We start from the raw sequence: 19244 nt of genomic DNA on the forward strand, positions 1-19244 counted from the left end.
TTCTGTTTCATTCCTAATCATCTCCAGAAAGGATCTACTTGCTTTTTTGGGTAATGTGTTCCAGGTTCCAGTCTCCATGTGCTAAAGATATCCACAGACAGTTCTTATGCTCTCCTGCCTGTGAGAGAAGACACATACAGATGATTCTCATTTTTAATAGTAGTTATGTTCTAAAAAGTTGCTTTGAACACTGAATTAGTGAATTCTAAACTTCTGGGACAATACAGAGAGTTAGATTTCTGCAAGCCTCTGGCCGTATTTTCATTAGCTGGTGATCACATAACCTTATGCATGTTTCAAGACACCTTGTTTAATATATATTTTGATTCATTAACATTAAACTCTTAACTGACATCATTATATTGATATCCAGATGACATGTATTTCCTTCATAATGTACGTCAGACCCTTGTTGCACTTAGGAACAGTAAGATAGCACTTCAGCACTATGCTGGGGGGCGGGGCACTTTACATAGACAATACCAACAAAAAGTACAAAAATGCAAAAAACATGGCACTAAATAGACCATAGAAAGAACATTTGTTTAACATTATGAGAGCTGAAGCAAGATGGCATAAGTGTCACTTTTCCCCATATGAACTGGGAAAGTGTGTATTGAGCAATTCAAATTTTCTGCCACTGTATGAATATTCACTAATGATCCTGAAAATACTGTCGAAGGCCCTGCATTTCATTTCACTGATAATTTACAACACATATCTGACTTGGATTTGATGAAAATATTGCTTTTGTAAATGCCTCTATTAAATGGAGTTAAAAATAGATTGTAGAAAGCAGGTGAATTAGAAAATGTGGAATCTGTGATATAATGAGAATTGACTGTGTGGCAAGAAGTTCAGTCAAGTCTTAATTTTGATGTATCAGGAACCATTACCCTGTGAGAAAACAGGAAAAATGGATCTGCAGTATGTTGTAACAATCTTCACTGTTTATAGTTGAATAGGATGTCACAAGCACATGTTGGTCCTGCAGGGAATCTCAAAATTCATTCATTCATTCCCTAGTTTTAGGTGAGTTTTTGTCTTGATCATTAGATTGTCAGCATCACAGATGCTGCCTGACAAGTCTTCTTGCTTTACAAGTCCCATGGCTTTTGCATAACCCTCTAGAGGCCAACTCTTACTTAAGCATTGTGTTCTTCTACTTGGAAGATTCTATTTACATTTGCTATTGTTGAATGTTATCCTTAGGGTGAACCAGTTACTTATATTGTCTTTATCTCTGCCTTTGGGTTGTAATATACTCTCATGTACATACTTCTGTCTAAAGTTGTGATTCCCAACTTGGGGTTCCTGGAATTAGTGGTGCTTTAAGAGGTCATTGAGTTTTTAAACAATCTTTCAAAAAATACATGTCCCTTGGTTGAAATCCCACAGGTCAGAATCAATTGTCAAGCTTTTGTTTCCATTTTTGCAAATCTGCATGGAATTATACAATAATTCTATGTGATAACACTACGTATCACTTGCCAATCAGCTTACTCCACAGACTTGTCTTTAATTAACAAAGGCCAGATTGCTCAAATAATTTAAATTGCTTGCTAAGTTTTCAAAACACTTCAGAGAAATATGGGGAAGCTAATAAAAGATTTCTGGGTGGCAAAAGGACAAAAACACCACTAGTTTAAATGGTTCTGAAGACATGGTACTTTTTGTACAGATTGTAAAATAGTTTTATTATTTCAAATTTAGGATAATTATTTTTACACTGCTGTTAGTCCTGTTGAGCAAGGCAGTCCTATTTTATCTCAATGAGAAAATGAAGTCACAAAAAAACAACTATTTTCAACAAGAAACTGACACATATCTACAGTCTCTAAGCTTTGTCCATTCTTTCTACACAGCTCTGTAGATTCTCTTTAGGGTCTCTAAAATAGGAATGTGTCTGTGAATTCATCTTTCCTTAGTGAAACATTTTTTCTTCTTATGAGAATTTGCCAGGCTCCAACTGATATGAAATAAATAATGGCATATGCTGTGTCAAGAGATCTGCCAGTTCACAGGCAAGTAATTTCTTTTCGTTGAAATTCTTTTTCATGCACGTCTCCAATTTTGGTCACACATGTTGGTGCCATACTTCCAGATCGATGGTGAGGTTATAGTCTTACTTGGTCTGGTGCTTTGACAGAAGACACAGAGGAAGAAAGGAAAGAACAGTACAGAATGGGGGCCAGTGAATACTTTTAAGGCCTTGAGGACCACATTATCATCTGTCTTGGGAACAAGCAACTGTTTATACAAATGGAAAACTATGCTCATTGAGATACTTGTGCCTGCCCTGCCCCCCCACCCCTCAAAGACGCTTGAGGTCAGCTTCTCTCAATATACTGGCCATTGGTCATGGTTCTTATCTGTACCTATACCTAGAATGCTTGAAAGCTTTTTCTATTCTCAGCCTGCTAAGGTTCCTTCTTCAGATCTATCGATAGATCGTAAATGTCTTTCAAAGACCATGTGCTAAATGTCTGGCTTGTGGTGCTATAATAGGGAGGTGGTAGAATCCTCAGAAGGTGGGTCCTAGTAGAAGGAAGTAAGTCACTGGGGACATGCCCTTGAAGGATATATTGGGACTCCAGACCACTCATGTCTGCTTTCTTCCAACTATGAGGTGAAGAGGACTGTTTGACTACACATTCTTACCATGATGTCCTATGCTGCCACAAGCAACAAGGCCAACAACCATGGACTTAGATCTCTATATCCATGAGCCAAAATAAATCTTTCCTATTGTTGATTATTTCAGGTATTCTGTCATAGTGATAGAAAGAGGACTAGCACATCTTCACACAGTGCCTGAAACTACTTCCCTTTAAGAAGCCCTTCAGAACACTTAGAAAAAGATCATAATCTTACCCTTCTTGGCCTAAATACAAAATTCTAGCCTTAATTACTGTCTAATTAAATCCCCACAATTTAAATGCATATACTTAAATTATTTATTTATTTATTTATTTATTGTGGTGCTGAGGATCAAACCTAGTGCCTCACACATGCTAGGGAAATGCTCTACCACTGAGCCACAACCACAGCCCCTGGTATTTTAAATTATATATTTGCTAATAGCTTGGTGTTTCCATCAGTAGTATGTAATACCATAGGCATGATTTTCCCAAGCTTACTGCTTATGTATCTCATAATACAGTTCCAACTGAAAAATGGACTTAGAAAAAAATATCTTGATTTTATTAATAAAATAGTACTTTTAAACCTTCTTCAGTTGAAAGCCCCAGTTTAAAAGTAATTTAATAAAATATCCCAGAGGTGACAGAGTTGGTTAGCAACATTTACCAAATTTCCATGATTGAATCTTTCCTCCTGTACCTGGAAGTAACCTTCAAGCTGTTGGTTGTACCCTTAGATGACAGAATTCTGTGGAAAGATTATTAAGGTCTATTTTTCAATGTCTTTTATTGATCCCACTATAACCACTTCCATTTCAATTTAAGAACTAAAGTCTCTGACATTCATCTATTCACTTCTAGTTATAATGCTTCTTTTTCTTATATTCAAGATATAACACTTTCTGAGGACATCAAAGACCCTCCATTTCATTCGATTGGTCAGTTGCAACATTCACACAACTTGGGATGAAAACTATTGCTTTTGTAAATGTCTGCATGCTTTTGTTTAATGTAGTCATGGCAAAAATGTTATAGATGAGATAAATGACACACAGTGTGGAAAGGAGGAAAGGAAAGAACAGTACAGAATGGGGGCCAGTGAATACAATGGAAGAGGAGGGGAAACAGTAAGACAGAAATGGGGACACTGTTATCTGCAAAGAAAATAAGGGATAGAGGAATGGGTAAGAAAGCTGAGAATGTAGGAAGAAGAATAGAAAAATAAAAATGATCCTCATTCTCTGATTGTCACATCATTGTCACAATGTTGCTGAGCACTAAAATCGCACCAGGTGCTGGTTTGGACTAACTTTACATCAGGCTGGCAAAAAAGAACACTATTTTCTCAGCCCATGAAATGTTATTTATAGACAAGGGCAAGGTCACAGAGGGAAGATGAGACAGAAGTAAAGAATTCAAAGCCTTTTTTGACTCTTAACTTATACAAGCTTAGAAAGAGTAGATTAAAAGCAAGGCTTTGAAGGAAGAAACTTAAAAGAATAAGCACATATTTCTCATGTATTTGTATTTCTATAGAAAGATTTTCACAAGAAACCCATACTTGTAATGCATATTTCAGTGCTTTTTAATTTTGATTTGGCAAATAATTCTGTACCTGGTAAGTAATTCAAGCCTTTTGGGAAAGTCAAAAGTCACCACAAAAATGTACTCAAGAGATTCCTATAGCAAATGTGTGATAAAAAGGAAGTATTAACTTACTAACATTCACTTTAGGACATAAAAGTAGAAAAAGGGAGATATTCTTTTATAAAAAGACTTTAAGAATGAATGTTTCATTTAGGGGCTGATCACTAGTTTGTTCAGTATAGAAATTTTTGGAATGTTTCACAGACATATATCATGATTTCACTTGTGGCTTAGGTTGCAGGTTCTCTTTCTGAACATCTTTTGCTTGACAGGATTCCAGCATAGCTCAAGTTCCTGGAGAGTTTAACAATCCGCTTCTGCCAGTGTGTCCATCTATAAGGGTTTAGTGCTTGGATGTCAGAGTAAGTGTTGATGAGACTCGGAAGATCTGGGGGAGCATGTTACTAAGTTGATAAAACATTTCTTCAGAAATACTCTGTAAAAGGTAAAAAAAAAAAAAAAAGTTTGTGCTTGTTAAAGCATGGATAATTTAAATCTTTAGAAGTATTTTAAAATATGATCTCTTTCTAGATACGGACTGCAAAACAGAAAAATTATCTTTCCTGACTGATTTAACTATATGGACTGGGCTGGTTTTCTGACTGTTCTCTGAGAACCTGTGTTGTTTCTATCAAATAATAAGTCTGATCACCAGAAACCCCCTATGTAACACCAATATAATCCATAATAAAATGCCACTAATTTTGGTAAGTTCTATTCAGAATCATTCATTCTCTGTTCATGCCCTTTTTTACAAACATCGTCTGTATAACATAAATGTGGAAAAAAAAACAGAGGACAGATAAGTCAAGTTTGGTTTTAGGGGTAAATAAAAGATCTCTTGAGTGGTAGAGGTTGACATCTTTGACAATAAGTGCCTTTATGGCATCCAAACTCTTCTCCCCTTAAAAAATTGGAAACTGTTAGCATTTTATTATATTTAGGAGTTTAAGGCCACATATCATATGTGTGAGGAATATTATAAAAGAGATTAAACTGGAGTGAAATCTATTCAGATAACATACCTGTGGCACTAGAAATTGTACAGTCCTAGAAATTCCTCCATCCCATGAAGCCATTTCCATCATAAAACCTAAAATAGAACAACAGACTTTGCTGTGTTATGAGTTTTGGTCTTCCAGTCTCCCAGTCACTTATTGAGATAAACTGAATTTCACTGTGTGGTTCCTGTCTTGACTTTGTAGGTAGACACTTGCCTATGGGAAATGCTAAGCCTAAAAGATAAACTTCTGCTATCCCTAATTCTCCATGCCAGAGAGGTTTAACACAGTTTTGTTAACACACTTGGACTTATTTTTTCTCAAGTCCTAGTTGGCCTCCATACAAGGAAGCTAAAACAGACTATTAAAGGTTAAACATATGGCTCTATTTTTTTTTTTTTTAAGGCAGTAGAGAACAAGTTAGAATCGAAGCAAAATGTAAATAACATCCAAATGTCCTGTATTCCAGGAGGACTGGAGATTTTTTTTGTGACTGGAAAAAGATAAATTACAAGTCTCTTAAGAAATATTTGATTAACTACATAACAAAGTCATCAAAAAATAGAGGTAACTTTCATATCCTTTCTTCTGGGTTGCTCTGCTTTCAACATTTGTGAGGACATATGGTTGGTTGTTAAATGTGGGGTTCTGCTCACCTTTGACACACTTAAACACAAGTTCTGCTCTCCTTAAGCACCAGGGTATAGTCATTTCCTAAAAACAGAAACAAAACAAATCATTTGCTTTTAACAGAAGTTTGTAAAATAAAAAATACAGTCAGATCCTTATTTGTTTATAATGTTGAATGTCCATGTTGTGAATAAATTCAGACAATTATTTGCTAATCCCAACTGGATTTCTTTTATTTTTTAGGAATAGAGCTTCTAGTCGTTAGACAATACTTGAGAAAGGCAAATTAATTTAACAAGCCTAGCAAACATGATTTATAAAATGCGTAGATCCTTAACATATTCATGATAATTTTAAAGATAACTATGATGTGGAAATTCCACAACTACTGTCAATGTCTGCATGAATAGTTATTACTGATCAAATGAATAATTATTATTAAATTGTATATTTACATAAGCAATAAAATTAAAACATTTTTATTATATAACATTATATTATTGCAAAAATAATGGAATAAACAAAGAGTGTGTCCCGGCTACCTAATGAACCAAATCCATTCATTTTCTATTTTGCTTTCTAATTGCTGTCCAAATGTACATCTGAATCCCAGGTCTACAACCAATACATTTTACAATTTTTCACCATGTACTCAGTGAGCATGCCATTTTAAATTCCATTTTTTTTTACCAAAATTATTTTCTCATGTTGCAAGTCTTCATAACTACAAAACAAGTGTATTATTTAATTATGGTGATTCTAAAACTTTTTGGGTTTCAGGATCTTTAACACTCTGAAAAATACTAACTCCAATATGCCTTTGTTTATGTGGATTATTCATTGCATTAGAAATTAAAACTGATAAATATAAAAATATTTATTTAGTTTAAAAATAACAATGATAGGTCCATTTAATTAGCATAAATAACATTTTTAATGGAAAACCACTATATTTTCCAAAACAAAAAAGATTTAGTGAAAAAAGTAGTAACGTATTCTTTAGACACAATGACCAACTATTTCATGATCCAAGTCTCATAATTCCTATGCCTCAAGGCTTTATGTATCAGTTTTTATGTTTGGTTGTTTCTGCTGACTCTCACTCATAGTGTCTTATTTTCCTTAAGAGCCTACTTATGTTAAACATTTTATTCAAGAATTATACGTAGAAATAAATACTAAAATATAACCAAGTATTAGCATTACTTTAAAACATTACTCTAAAATATAATGTTTTGAAATACCATAGTAATAATCAGAATCAAGGAATTACTATTATTCATTTAGTTTTAATGACATATTCATTATATATATGAAACATATACATATATATATACACACACACATATAAAGCATTACTGACGGTAACTTGTCTTATAATTTACTATTAGTTTTTTGACACCTTTGAATTATTTCAATAATTACTTGATTAGGACTGGGGTTGTAGCCCAGTGTTAGAGCGCTCGCCTCAAACGTGGAAGGCACTGGGTTTGATACTCAGCACCACATAAAAATAAAGGTATCATGTCTATCTACAATTAAATTTTTTTTAAAATTACTTGATTAAGGCTAAGTCAAAGTACCACTACTCATATGAAGACAGTTAATGTGAATTTTAAACACAAAGCTTTGAAAACCAACATCTAAAATTGATATTATCCAAATGCAGAAACTCAGGACAATATAGTGATGAAAGATTGCAGCACAAATTAGAAAAGGGATGGTAGATTGAGAAGAAAATAACCAAGTCCTCATTTGTCCAAAGATCATCCAATTTTATCCATTAATAACATGCTTTCTTGTTTTCTATATTTATGTGATTAATAGCATGGTCTATAACAAATATCTATGAGATAAATAAAGAACTTTACACTCTTGAAATGATATGAATTAACTACAAAGTTTTATAAGCACTATTTGGAGAACAAGACAAAATACAATAATGGCAAGACACTAGAGTAGCTTTGAAGGGACAGATATAAGATCAATTTAATTTTCAGATGACATATGCCTTCATATGTGCTTTACTTTACTTTAATGCTGATTAGCAGTGTTAGGAATCTGAAGAAAATGCTATATGGCAGCATGTACATGCATGTGAAAACACATTCATTCACTTGAGTTGTTTTCAAATATTTCATATGCCTACAGAGACTCTACCCCAAGCTTAAGGTAGATGTTTGACTGTTTTTTTATCCTTTTTGTCTCTGATTAAAATCAGCACCTAAAAACAATGGCTTTGGATATCTGGAAAAGGCTAAATGGTAAGCTTTAGAAGACAATAAGATCAAGACAGGGCATGAATTATCGGATGTCATCATAGGATGTGGCCAGCAGTTTTATAAGGAGCTCACTTTTTGAAACAAAGCTTAGTATATATTGCACAGTAGGTACGATATGGAACCTGATGGATCAGCTAATGGCATATGAAGTTTTTGTTCATGCACTCTAGGTAATGGCAAAGTGACTAAATCTTGGTGACATGTCTGAGAGAATGCACTGTGAAAGAAATCTACGGAAGAAGCTGGGTGGGTAATGTGAAACACTTTGGAGTTTGGAACTAGGGCAGAAATTTGGTCCCAACAGTTATACTTTAGATGGCACATGGAAATTGCACATAGAATAAATTTTAAATCTGTGAAACAAATTAAAATCTCAATTCTTTTTTTTTTATTTAATAAAGTTTTATTATCTTCTGCACTATGCCCAACTTGCTTATTTTTTTTTTACTGGTTGTTCAAAACATTACAAAAAAGCTCTTGACATATAAAATCTCAATTCTAACCGAGACAATACCTTCTATCTATCTGAGGTTAATGGCCATATGTTGATTCTCAACTTGAATCCTTGGTTTAGGTAAGGCTGAACTGTGGAGTTAGTATGTATTTTAAGGTCTTCATTGTACATCTTGGAAGTCAGATATAAGAATTACTTTCTGAGTTTATTCTAATGGGAAAGATTCCAAGTTTTTCTTTCCTTCTCAGGTATATGCTTACGAGGTACCTGAAACACTTGTATTAATCAGCTTCATAGCCATTATCAAAAGGTGAAAGTCTGGCTTTATTTTTTATTTTCCACATTAAAAAAAAACACGAGTGTAGGTATACCACTTTAGAATAAACAATTTTGCTATTTCTATCAAAGAAAAACACATAGATAGCCTGAGAGTTAATAATTCCATAATTCCACCTTAAATGCCATTCCCAAGAGAAGTGTCAAAACATATGTACTAGATAGAATGTTTATAACAGTATCAGTCACAACAACCAAAATCTACAAATTACCCAAATGTTCATAAATATTAGAAGGGCTAATAATTTTGGTCTAGTCACACACTGTAATAATATATAACATCAAAAAAGAACAATCCATAATCATACATAATAATCTGGATATCTCATAAACATAATATTGAATGAAAGAAGTCAGATATAAGATAACCACAAAACAACTAACTCATCCATAATTTTTGGGGTGAAAATAGTGGTTGTCCTGTAGAGGGAGTGTTTTAAGTAACTGTAAGGGAACATGAGGGTGGTTTCTGGGTTGTGGTAATGTTCTGGGTATATGCTTGCTCAGTTTGTGAAAATTTGAGGTGAGCACTTATGTATTATAAGTATTCCAATAAAAACAAACAAAATCTTCATTGACAAAAAATTAACAAAACTAAAATCCTTAAACCCCAAATTATTTCACAATTTATTAGTATACCCAAAAAAGTCAGGAACTCAGGATTTCTGACTTGTAGACTCATTCCACATCTATTAGGTTACATTGATCTTAATACGACAGTATTTTCTGATTACAAATACTTATAGAGATGAAACTGGTTTGTTCTTCTTCTTTTTAAACTGCAAGTAATTTTTATTGCCACTTTATATATCATAGGACATGGACTATTTCAGACCTTATCATTACCTTGCACACACTAATATATAGTAACTGGGTGTCTAGCAGCTAATTTTGGGAAATAGCACCTGAAAATGCTTTGGGATCCTTGTACAAAAGCTAAAGTACACATTACTCCTATATCTTGTGAAGTGTTGTCTGAGTTTATAGGATAAACTTCTTGACCTTGAATGGATATTTAAATACAACAAATGAGAAGATCATGGCTCAATATACTTTGTGAATTAAATTGGACACTTTGGAAACAAACTTAATGTTCTGCAGCTGGCTGTCCCAATTTAAAACATGTAACTTTTGTGACATTGTGGGAGAGGGCATGCTAGCAGTATCAAATGTCTGGAAGTAAATCTGAACTTAGTGACTTTTGGAAACACTGTTTTTGAGGTTGTTTCCCACCTACATACAACCATTTTTATAAACTGGTTAACCAGGAGTCCAGCTGCAGGAATATTTGGTTGTTTCCTTGTGGCAGAAATTCATCATAAAGTTTGTTATTCCCCAAAGACCCTTTTATAGATGGGCTTGTTAGTGATGACAATTTAACAATAGCTAAAAAATCATGATGGAAGTAAAACTTTATAAAGCTACAGTGAAAACAGAAAAACATGTTTGTCCATCTCTCCTGATGCCATATTAGGTATGAGTGAGGCTACGGAAGTGGAATGAGAAGTGAGGAAGTCTACTGCAGCCTCCACAGGATGGTGCCAGTATCCTTTTCACCAAAAAGAAAAAAAAGTATATTGTGAAGATCTACCAGACTAGACTATAAATGGGAAATAATTCAAAACATCCTGTCCTAGATGGAACTGGTTATCTTTAAATTATATTAAATTACAGCAGTTAATATAGAATTTAAAATGAAGTAAATTCATGAATGTAATATAATGAGTCTAAGTGGGACCTTAAACTAAAATGTAAAAAATTACATCTTTTATACTATCTTCTAAAATATAGCATTTCCACATTATTTACTTACTAGTAACATTCAGCAATCAAGATCAAATTTCCTTCTTGAAATTCACAGTCTGCACTTAGTAGTCATCAATTTTGCTTTTAAAAAATCTCTTCTTAAAATAAGCAAGCACAGAGTTGCTGATATGAGCCTTTATCACCAGGTTGACAGCTGGCTTTCCTAGGACTCATAGCATCCTTTGGTCTTGAGGTTCCTTTCTTCCTCCAGACAATCTAAAGTTAAATTTTGGTCTTCACATTATTTTTAACTTAGCCCTCTAACTATTTTTTTTTTTTTAATGTGAGTAAAGGAAGAAGGCAGAAGAGAAACAGAATGAGAATTTTTAAAACAGAAAGAGATTTTTAAAATTAAAAATGTCTCCCAGTGCAGTGGTGCACACCTATAATCTGAGCTTGAGAGACTGAGGCAGGGGGACTACAAGTTCATCCTGGAGGAAATGTTAAACTGAGGCTGACTTCTTCCTGTCATCTAGCATCTCTTTCCATTACTTTTTAATGTCTTCTCAGAAAGTACAAACTCAATGTAATTCTGGCATAAGCCAAACATTAATATCTATTGCTAATTAAGACAAAAATGGAGGAGAAAGAGGAAATGAAGTAGGGGAAGAAAAGGAGAATAGGAAAATGTTATAATTTTCTGAACATAAATGGTGAAGTACTATTTACTGTTTTATATGGCAGTCAATTCTATTAACCTGATAGAAAATGTAAAGGTCTATTAGTTAAAAAAAAAAAAAAAAAAGGGGGAGGGGGCTTTTAAAATGTAGATTATTAAATAATATGAATATGTATCATATTCATTGAAAAGATTTTTCTATCTGCTTACCTCTGACATATCGTGAACCAGCAACAGAGGAATGCTTATTGTTGTGATGTCATGGGTGCAGCAAACCTTGAGTATATTTCTAAGTCCCATAATGGCAGGATCACGAGCAGTGATATTTCCTGATTTCACATTGTCATCCACACAAAGATGGAAAGCAACATGAATTTCTGAGAGATTAGAATGTCGTGTTATGTAAAATTCCCCTGTGAACAACAGATATAATCATGATTTTCAAATACATAAATCACATTCATCAATGGGCATCATAAATAATTGCAATGAGCAGTCAATATGTTGAGTTAGTTTGGATCAGGAATCTATGTGGGGCTCATGAAACTCCTTAATTCTTTTCTTCTTAGCAATGAAATTCTTTTATTTACATATATTATCATATATTATTTTTAAGAGACTATAGCTTATGGTCTATGACTATAGGATTTTGTCTACCTCATTTAATATTCTGTTTCTAGCACATAGATGGTCCTTAGTAAGTACTTGTTGAGTGAATCAATGAATGTTTCAGACTACATGCTGGAGCAGTAACATCTCTGCTCTCTACAATCATTTCTTTTCCTATGTATCCACAATAGCAAAACAAAACAACAACAACAACAACAGAAGAAAACCTCATCAGCTTTTATTTTCTATGCATTCTGTCATTATAAAAAAATAAAATATAAAACATAAAAATGAGTTTTTACAAATGTATGTACCTGGAAGTCCTGATATGTCCTTCACATTAACCCTTGACCTCACAAATTTCACTTGTGCTTGTACTAAAGTAATTATCCAAGGGTTTTACTTTTAAAGACATAGTATATTTATATTTAAAAGTACTTAATATACTTTGGCATTATGTTCAATATTACTAGTTACTAGCATATATAAGCTGTACTCATAGATGTCTTTCATAGTCCTCAGGCAAAGGTCTTTTTCTTTTTCTTTTAACTTGAACAAGATATTAGAACAAGAAAAAAGAAATTAAAGAAGGGAATTTTAGAGACACCAAAATAAAATGGACAAAGAGAAAGTAAAAAGGAAATTGGTGAGGAATAAAGTAGTTATGATTTCCCAGAAAGGCACTGAAAGACACGGTCTGCTTATCAGAAATCTGGTGGACTATATGAGACAATATTGTTCTGGGCCCAATGAAGTGTATAACCTCCTTAACTCTTACTATGAATTCAGATGATGGAAGTCACAGCATTAAATATGGGCTGTGGTCCAGCAGTGAGGTAGGATGACTTAGTGGACAAGTCAGGTGCTCCTAATCCCCAATCTGGCACTGCTTTATTCGACCTTAAATGACTTCCCTCTTGGTCTCATTTTACCCATTAATAAAATGGGGGCCAGTCCTAAAGCTGGCAATACTAACCAAATGAATATGATATAGGGGAAAAAACACTAGATTGGATGTTAATGAGATTTGTTTTTAAGGACTTTTTGGGTGAGTGATCTTGGGAAAATCAATTCAATTTATTGATTATCTTAAATCCTGTGTATGAAATATGAAAAGTAATGCCTTGCTGCTTTCCTTACAAGGTTGTTGTGAGAATTAATGATTTAAAATATAAAGACTTAGATCTTGATAAAGTAAGTAAGTTACTACTGACTTACAAATATATAAATACAACTGCTTTCCCTCACAATTTAAAAATCTTAAATGACTTGTGATTTAGCTCTTTTTTTTTTTTTTTTCCATCTGAAAATATCTTGGTTGTGTAGGCATCCTTTACCTCAACGGAAACTCCAGTGCTCCAGTGCTATTAGAACATCTAACTCAATAATTTAGTAGGATATTTTATATATATATATATATATATATATATATATATATATATATATATATATTAATAATTCGGAGGATATACCATAAATCTGAGTTATCCTTTTCTAAATCAGACTTATGGTATATCCTCTTAATTTGGCAATAATATACCAATAAAGAATTGAGTTTAAAAAGCTAGAGATACTGATACCTCTGAACTAGTAATAAAATTGATAATATTTTAAGAAAACCAGAGAATATGAATGATTTAAATTATTATCTATGAGAAGGAATATGATAAATCTTCACTGAAGGTTTTTTTCACCTGGAGAGAAGACTGGTTTCCTGTTCCACGAAGTGCAAGAAGCAGAATGTGGTGATTCTAACATTATCTACAGAGGTAGGATATCTGAAAGTGGAAGGAAACTCAGAGGCTGATAACCACAAACTGACTGGACCTGACAAGATGAATACACAAAATGGGTATATTTCCTTAAAATAAATGTAATGTGACCCACATGTCAAAGATCTGGGGAAGGAAATGTAGGAAATGTAATACTACCTTAAAGAAGAATAGAATACTATCGTGAGATGGCTATTTCTGAAACTGTAAAATTTATCACTTAGTTTAAAAGACTTTTTGCTTATAAAGTACACAAATAGGACTTCTTTATTACACCCTGTCTTAAAAATGCTATTAAGCATATCAGAGTGAACTCAATCAGAAAGAGGGGGAGAGACTGAATTCCTGTTGTTAAAAAAAAAAATTCAAGAACAACAAAGGAAACAAAAGAAGTGAAAAGCAGGAAAAGGTAAGGGGAAACGGAAATAAGATTCTACAGATGACCCATGTTCTCTCTATTAGCTCAACTATTTATATTTCTATGTATTATTATTTATACTTAACAGCAAAAATAATCTATTGGTTTATTTCTTAAGAAACAAAGACACCACATATAAATTTAAAATAGCAAATAATAATAAAATTATGGAACTTCTTGAACAATTTTTCTTGTACAAATTAAAAGTTATTACTAGTATAAAAAAGATTTACATTGGAGAACATCTGAGAAAGTATGTAATATAGATAAAATAACATTTTAAAGTGATATACTGGAAAATGCTTTATAATGTATACCATGAGAATTTATTCTTCAGATCTATAATTTTAATGTATATGATTATAAGAAAATAGTAATTTAACACAAAATTATACTTACCAGGTAAAATATTTAAATAATTTCTCTCAGTATTTTTATTCTTATCATCACTTCCTCCATTTTGGTTTCCAGAATCTATTCATAAGATGATGCAACATGAAAGAATATAATAACATATGAAACATGTTACCACCACTATTTTCACAAGCACAATAACAACAAAAATTTACTAAGCATCTCTATGTACCAGGCATTCTATTACAAGTTTTACATGGATGGCCTCATTTAATTCTCACAATATCCTTATAATCAGAAACCCTAAGATGGTGGTAAGATTACTATTTTCATTTCTTTCCTTTTGGTGCTGAGGATTGAACTCAGAGTCTTGTGAGTGCTAAGCATCTACCACTGTATTGAACTCCCGGATCAATCTTTATTCTATACCTGAGGAAATAGGCTTAGATTAAGTTAAGTACCTTAATCAAATATGCATAGATAAGAGGTAAAATTGGATCTTAAACCCCACCCCCCTGCATACTCATATCCTAAATCCTATAGTCTTAACCACATCAGACTTTCCAAAAGTTTATTTTTCATCTGGAAGGTTCAAGGCACTAGGTTAACTACACATAAAATAACTTCATTAGATAGCTGTGGAGTGGCCATCTGTATTTTTAGAACATGAGTCACTGTTGTTGGTATAACTTGTTCAGGACTACAAACAAATGGCTTGTAGCACCAGGAATCACTTTTACTCAGCCCATTCCTGAAATTTATTTTTATTTGACACTACACACAATTAACTTCAAAGAAATATGTGAGACTCTATTTCAAACAGAACTTCTTTTTTCAGACATTTAGTAGGTTTTTTGAAAGCCTGATACCAACAAAACTCCTATTAGGTAAATATGAAAACACTTCATACTCCAATCCCCTTTTCCTGTTTTAATGGGTAATACTTTGTTTAGTAATACTGAGAAGATGGCTATTTTTATTTTTTAAAATGCATATAAAATGTACATAAAAGAATTTTACCTATCATGGACTGTAGAATTATAAGGTTGATTATAATAACCACAGTAAGAAAAACAATGGAATGCCTTAGAATAAACAAGTATTTGTGTTATCAGGATGTAAACTTTTTTTTTCAATACTTCTTTTAATTGAGTTTAAAAAAAAATAAATGATAGCGGAATGCATTACAATTCTTATTACATGTATACAGCACAATTTTTCATATCTCTGGTTGTATATAAAGTATGTTGACACCAATTCGTGTCTTCATACATGTTCTTTGGATAATGATGTCTATTGCATTCCACCACAGGATATAGGTAGGCATGGTCAGAAGAGTCAGAGGAAGTATTTTCACAAAGCTCTTCTATAACATGCAGGTTCCTTTAAGAAAGTTGTCTTTTATAAACCTACTTGCTTCACTGACTCACTTAAACCACAAAGTAGTTGCTTGAACAAGAACAAAATAATACCATGATATACATGCACTGCCTTAACCATAGGTGGTTTAAAAACTTCCTGTCATTTACTGCATATTTTCTATCTCTCATACTTAGAATCTTCCTCCTTTTCCCATACCTATCATGATCTCAATCTTTATGTTTTTAGTTTTACTAAGAATAATATTAAAATGTTTCCGATCACATCATTTCTGATTTGAATGAGACGGAGGAAGAAGATGATAGAAGAACCAGAGGACATTTTCTGAAAGGTCCTGTTTTAGGATACACTTCTATACTGACTTCCTAATATTTAGCCTGGCTTTGACACATAAAACACATATTGCTACAGCAAAGCCACAGTTACCATTAGTGGGAATATAAACTGATAGAGTTGCTATGGGGATTGCCAATGCTGTAAAAATTATTATTATATGTGCACTTTAACTCAAAAATTTTTCTTTAGGTATCTATTCTATAGATGTGCTTACTGCTTATACACATCATAATGATTCATATGCACAGTTATTTGTGCATTACTACTTACAATTTAAGAAGCAGGAATAAATGAAATGTCTACCAATAAGGGACTGGTTAATAGGATATCCTGCAATGGAATACTATGAAATAGCAAAAAGACATGAGAATAATCTTTATGGACTAATATGAATGAGCTCCAAAATTATTTAATACAAAAAGCAAATAACAGTGTGTATATAAAGCTACCATTTGTGTAAAAGAGGAAATCATATAAATTACATAAAGTACACATACATGTGCTTATATATACATAAACATTAAGTCTGTATGTTACAAATAAGCTAGCCCTGGCTGCTTCTGGAGAGGGAAACTGGATGGCCGGGGGACAGAGTTAGGAAGACTTTCACTGCTCGCTCTCTCGCACAGTTTGAAATGTGAATCTTGTGAATGTTTATCTATTTAAAAAATGACTAAAACACTGCGTAAGTATATTGAATCGATAAGGAAACTATAGTGAATGCAGATCAAGTTAAGACTAGATGCCCTATTCTAGCTTTAGGAGAAAAGAAGGAATTCTACATTTATAGGAAAGAAACAAAGACACCAAGCAAAGGTATAATATACCTCTCTGCTTACTACAAAAATGCAAAATGTATCTACTTTAAGTATTGTAAGGGTTTCTTTTAAACACTTGAGGGACAAAAAAAAAATAATCAAAGTCTCAGCAGGAGATTTAAAGGTTTGAGCAACCCCAACTTTAAAACTTACCATATTTTATTTCCTGAGCACCAATAATGAATTTTTATAAGAGATAATAAAATGTTGTGCACGCAATAGAGTCAGAATGGAGTATGTGTTATAATTTTATGTGTGTGATATCATATGAAATGTCAGAGAAATAAGATAAACACACCTTACAAGTATTTTGAAATGACTATTACGTTAATATTCAGCTCCTAACAAAACAAACTTATGGCACCAATTTGTAAAAAAAACTACTTTTTAAATTTTAATATTTCAATCAAAGAACAGCTGAACTGCTTTAATACCACTATATGAATTAATTCTTTGTAACTTAAGAGTTTTTTCCTTCAAGTATAACTATAGTACTGAAATTTAAAAATGGTTTTCACTAAAGAAAATCATTTTTAAAAAAGAGAAAACTAAGAACAGAATTCAAACTTTTGAAGATCTTAAATTTGTTCTTAATTTTCTTCCTCCAACTTCTACCAATATCATTTTCTATATGATTTTACTGATAACCCCTGTGCCATTACAGTGACCAGTGACTAGGGACAAAGCACACTATGATCATTACTATCCAAAGTACATGTATGAAGACACACACACACACACACACACACACACAGTGAGTTCTAAAGATTTGAGTTCTACTGACCATGTGCTTCTTTCAACTTGCTCCTGCGCTGTGTTCTAGCATAAAGTGCCACCTGCTGGACAACTTCCAGTTGCTCTTCAATTCGGGGAAAATGGAAGTCGGTACACTCTTGGCAAACTGTGGCAAAATCTAAAGGACCCCAAACATTGACAAACTTCTAAATGTGAACTATTAAATATTTAATATTTACTTATAGACAATTAGATCTAAGAAAAATAGAAAATGAAATTGCTGAGTATGATTTTTTGTAATTTCTTATGATAACCATAAAGTTATGATATAGCAACTTTGTTTTAATCAGAAACTTAACCTCTCAGTCAAAAGAGTAAACAATTAGTAGATAAAGAAATTTTAATATAATTGGAAGTCTTCTTTAAATAACAGATATGTTGATCACAATCTACTCCAAAATGCTACAAAAATACAAGCAGGTTCTTCCATTTATGAACAATAAATTCTATTCAAGCCTCTTCCAAAAACAACTGTAAAATTCCATATATTTTATATATTCAAAAGTTTAGAAATAATTATAGAAGTGAGGTATACTACTAGGAAGAATTTCACATAGCACATTTAAGAGGTAGAATACTAAAAAAAGAAAGAAATGGATGAACTAAATTCCCTAAATATCTGCTTCTAAATTGAAAAATACATTTGTATCTTGCTTATTATTCTTGTTTTACCCTGAAATAAGAATCCTAAAAGAGTATCATATACAGTGTAATAGAACTGTAAGAAAGAATAAATGTCAGGAGGCATTCTACCAGTGCTAGGTATGAAACAAATCTAAAATAGTTATGACTAGCTATGTTTATTGTTTGGTCTATTTGATTGTTGGGATTATTAAAAAGATACAGTTTTTCCAAAATTCCTTTCTTTATAAGAATTGTATTTAATGAAATAAATATGAATAATGTCAACTTACCTCTCTTAATACCACTATATGAATTAATTCGATTATCTACTAGTAAAACCAGACCACAGAGAGATGTAGAATAAAGTGACAGTGCTGTTTGGAGCCGATGGAGTTTCACACCACTTCGATGGTTTCTTTTATGCTTACAGAAGTCCAGCATGTCTGCTCTCAACAATCTCAAATTATGCATGGTCTTCAACTGGGCTCCTGGGAGTAGGCAACAGTCTCAGAAAAGAAACTTAAATAACTACAGAAATCTAGTATAACAGGATGCAAATCTCTATGGCAAAAATAAGTCTTTGCTACAAATAATGATTAAAAATGGGCTTTGCAACTTCTCATTTTAATAACTACTGTAATTTAATCTATCTGAAAAAAATGTCTAAACTAAAACAAAAATCCTACAGCCAACAAACTATAGGCTTTCTTGGAGCAGGATA

General features: G+C 32.7%; 1 protein-coding gene across 3 annotated transcripts in view; it reads right to left on the minus strand.

Annotated features, from left to right (window-relative positions):
* Nucleotides 1–4203: 4203 nt before the first annotated feature.
* Nucleotides 4204–19244, minus strand: part of Ferry3 (FERRY endosomal RAB5 effector complex subunit 3) — a 32429-nt gene continuing 17388 nt past the window's right edge. For 2 of the 3 annotated variants that reach the window (XM_027951223.2, XM_027951225.2), the window contains 7 exons: nt 18814–19029; nt 17889–18017; nt 14616–14690; nt 11628–11830; nt 5947–6004; nt 5315–5382; nt 4204–4725 (listed from right to left, as the gene is read on the minus strand). In XM_027951223.2, coding sequence (XP_027807024.1) covers nt 4633–4725; nt 5315–5382; nt 5947–6004; nt 11628–11830; nt 14616–14690; nt 17889–18017; nt 18814–19029 — 842 coding nt within the window. In that variant the 3' untranslated portion in view covers nt 4204–4632. The remainder of the gene's footprint in view (nt 4726–5314; nt 5383–5946; nt 6005–11627; nt 11831–14615; nt 14691–17888; nt 18018–18813; nt 19030–19244) is intronic. The other variant, XM_027951224.2, reaches the window with a different exon arrangement.

This window comes from Marmota flaviventris, chromosome 3 (assembly GCF_047511675.1).
Source record: "Marmota flaviventris isolate mMarFla1 chromosome 3, mMarFla1.hap1, whole genome shotgun sequence".
Taxonomy (NCBI): Eukaryota; Metazoa; Chordata; class Mammalia; order Rodentia; family Sciuridae; genus Marmota; species Marmota flaviventris.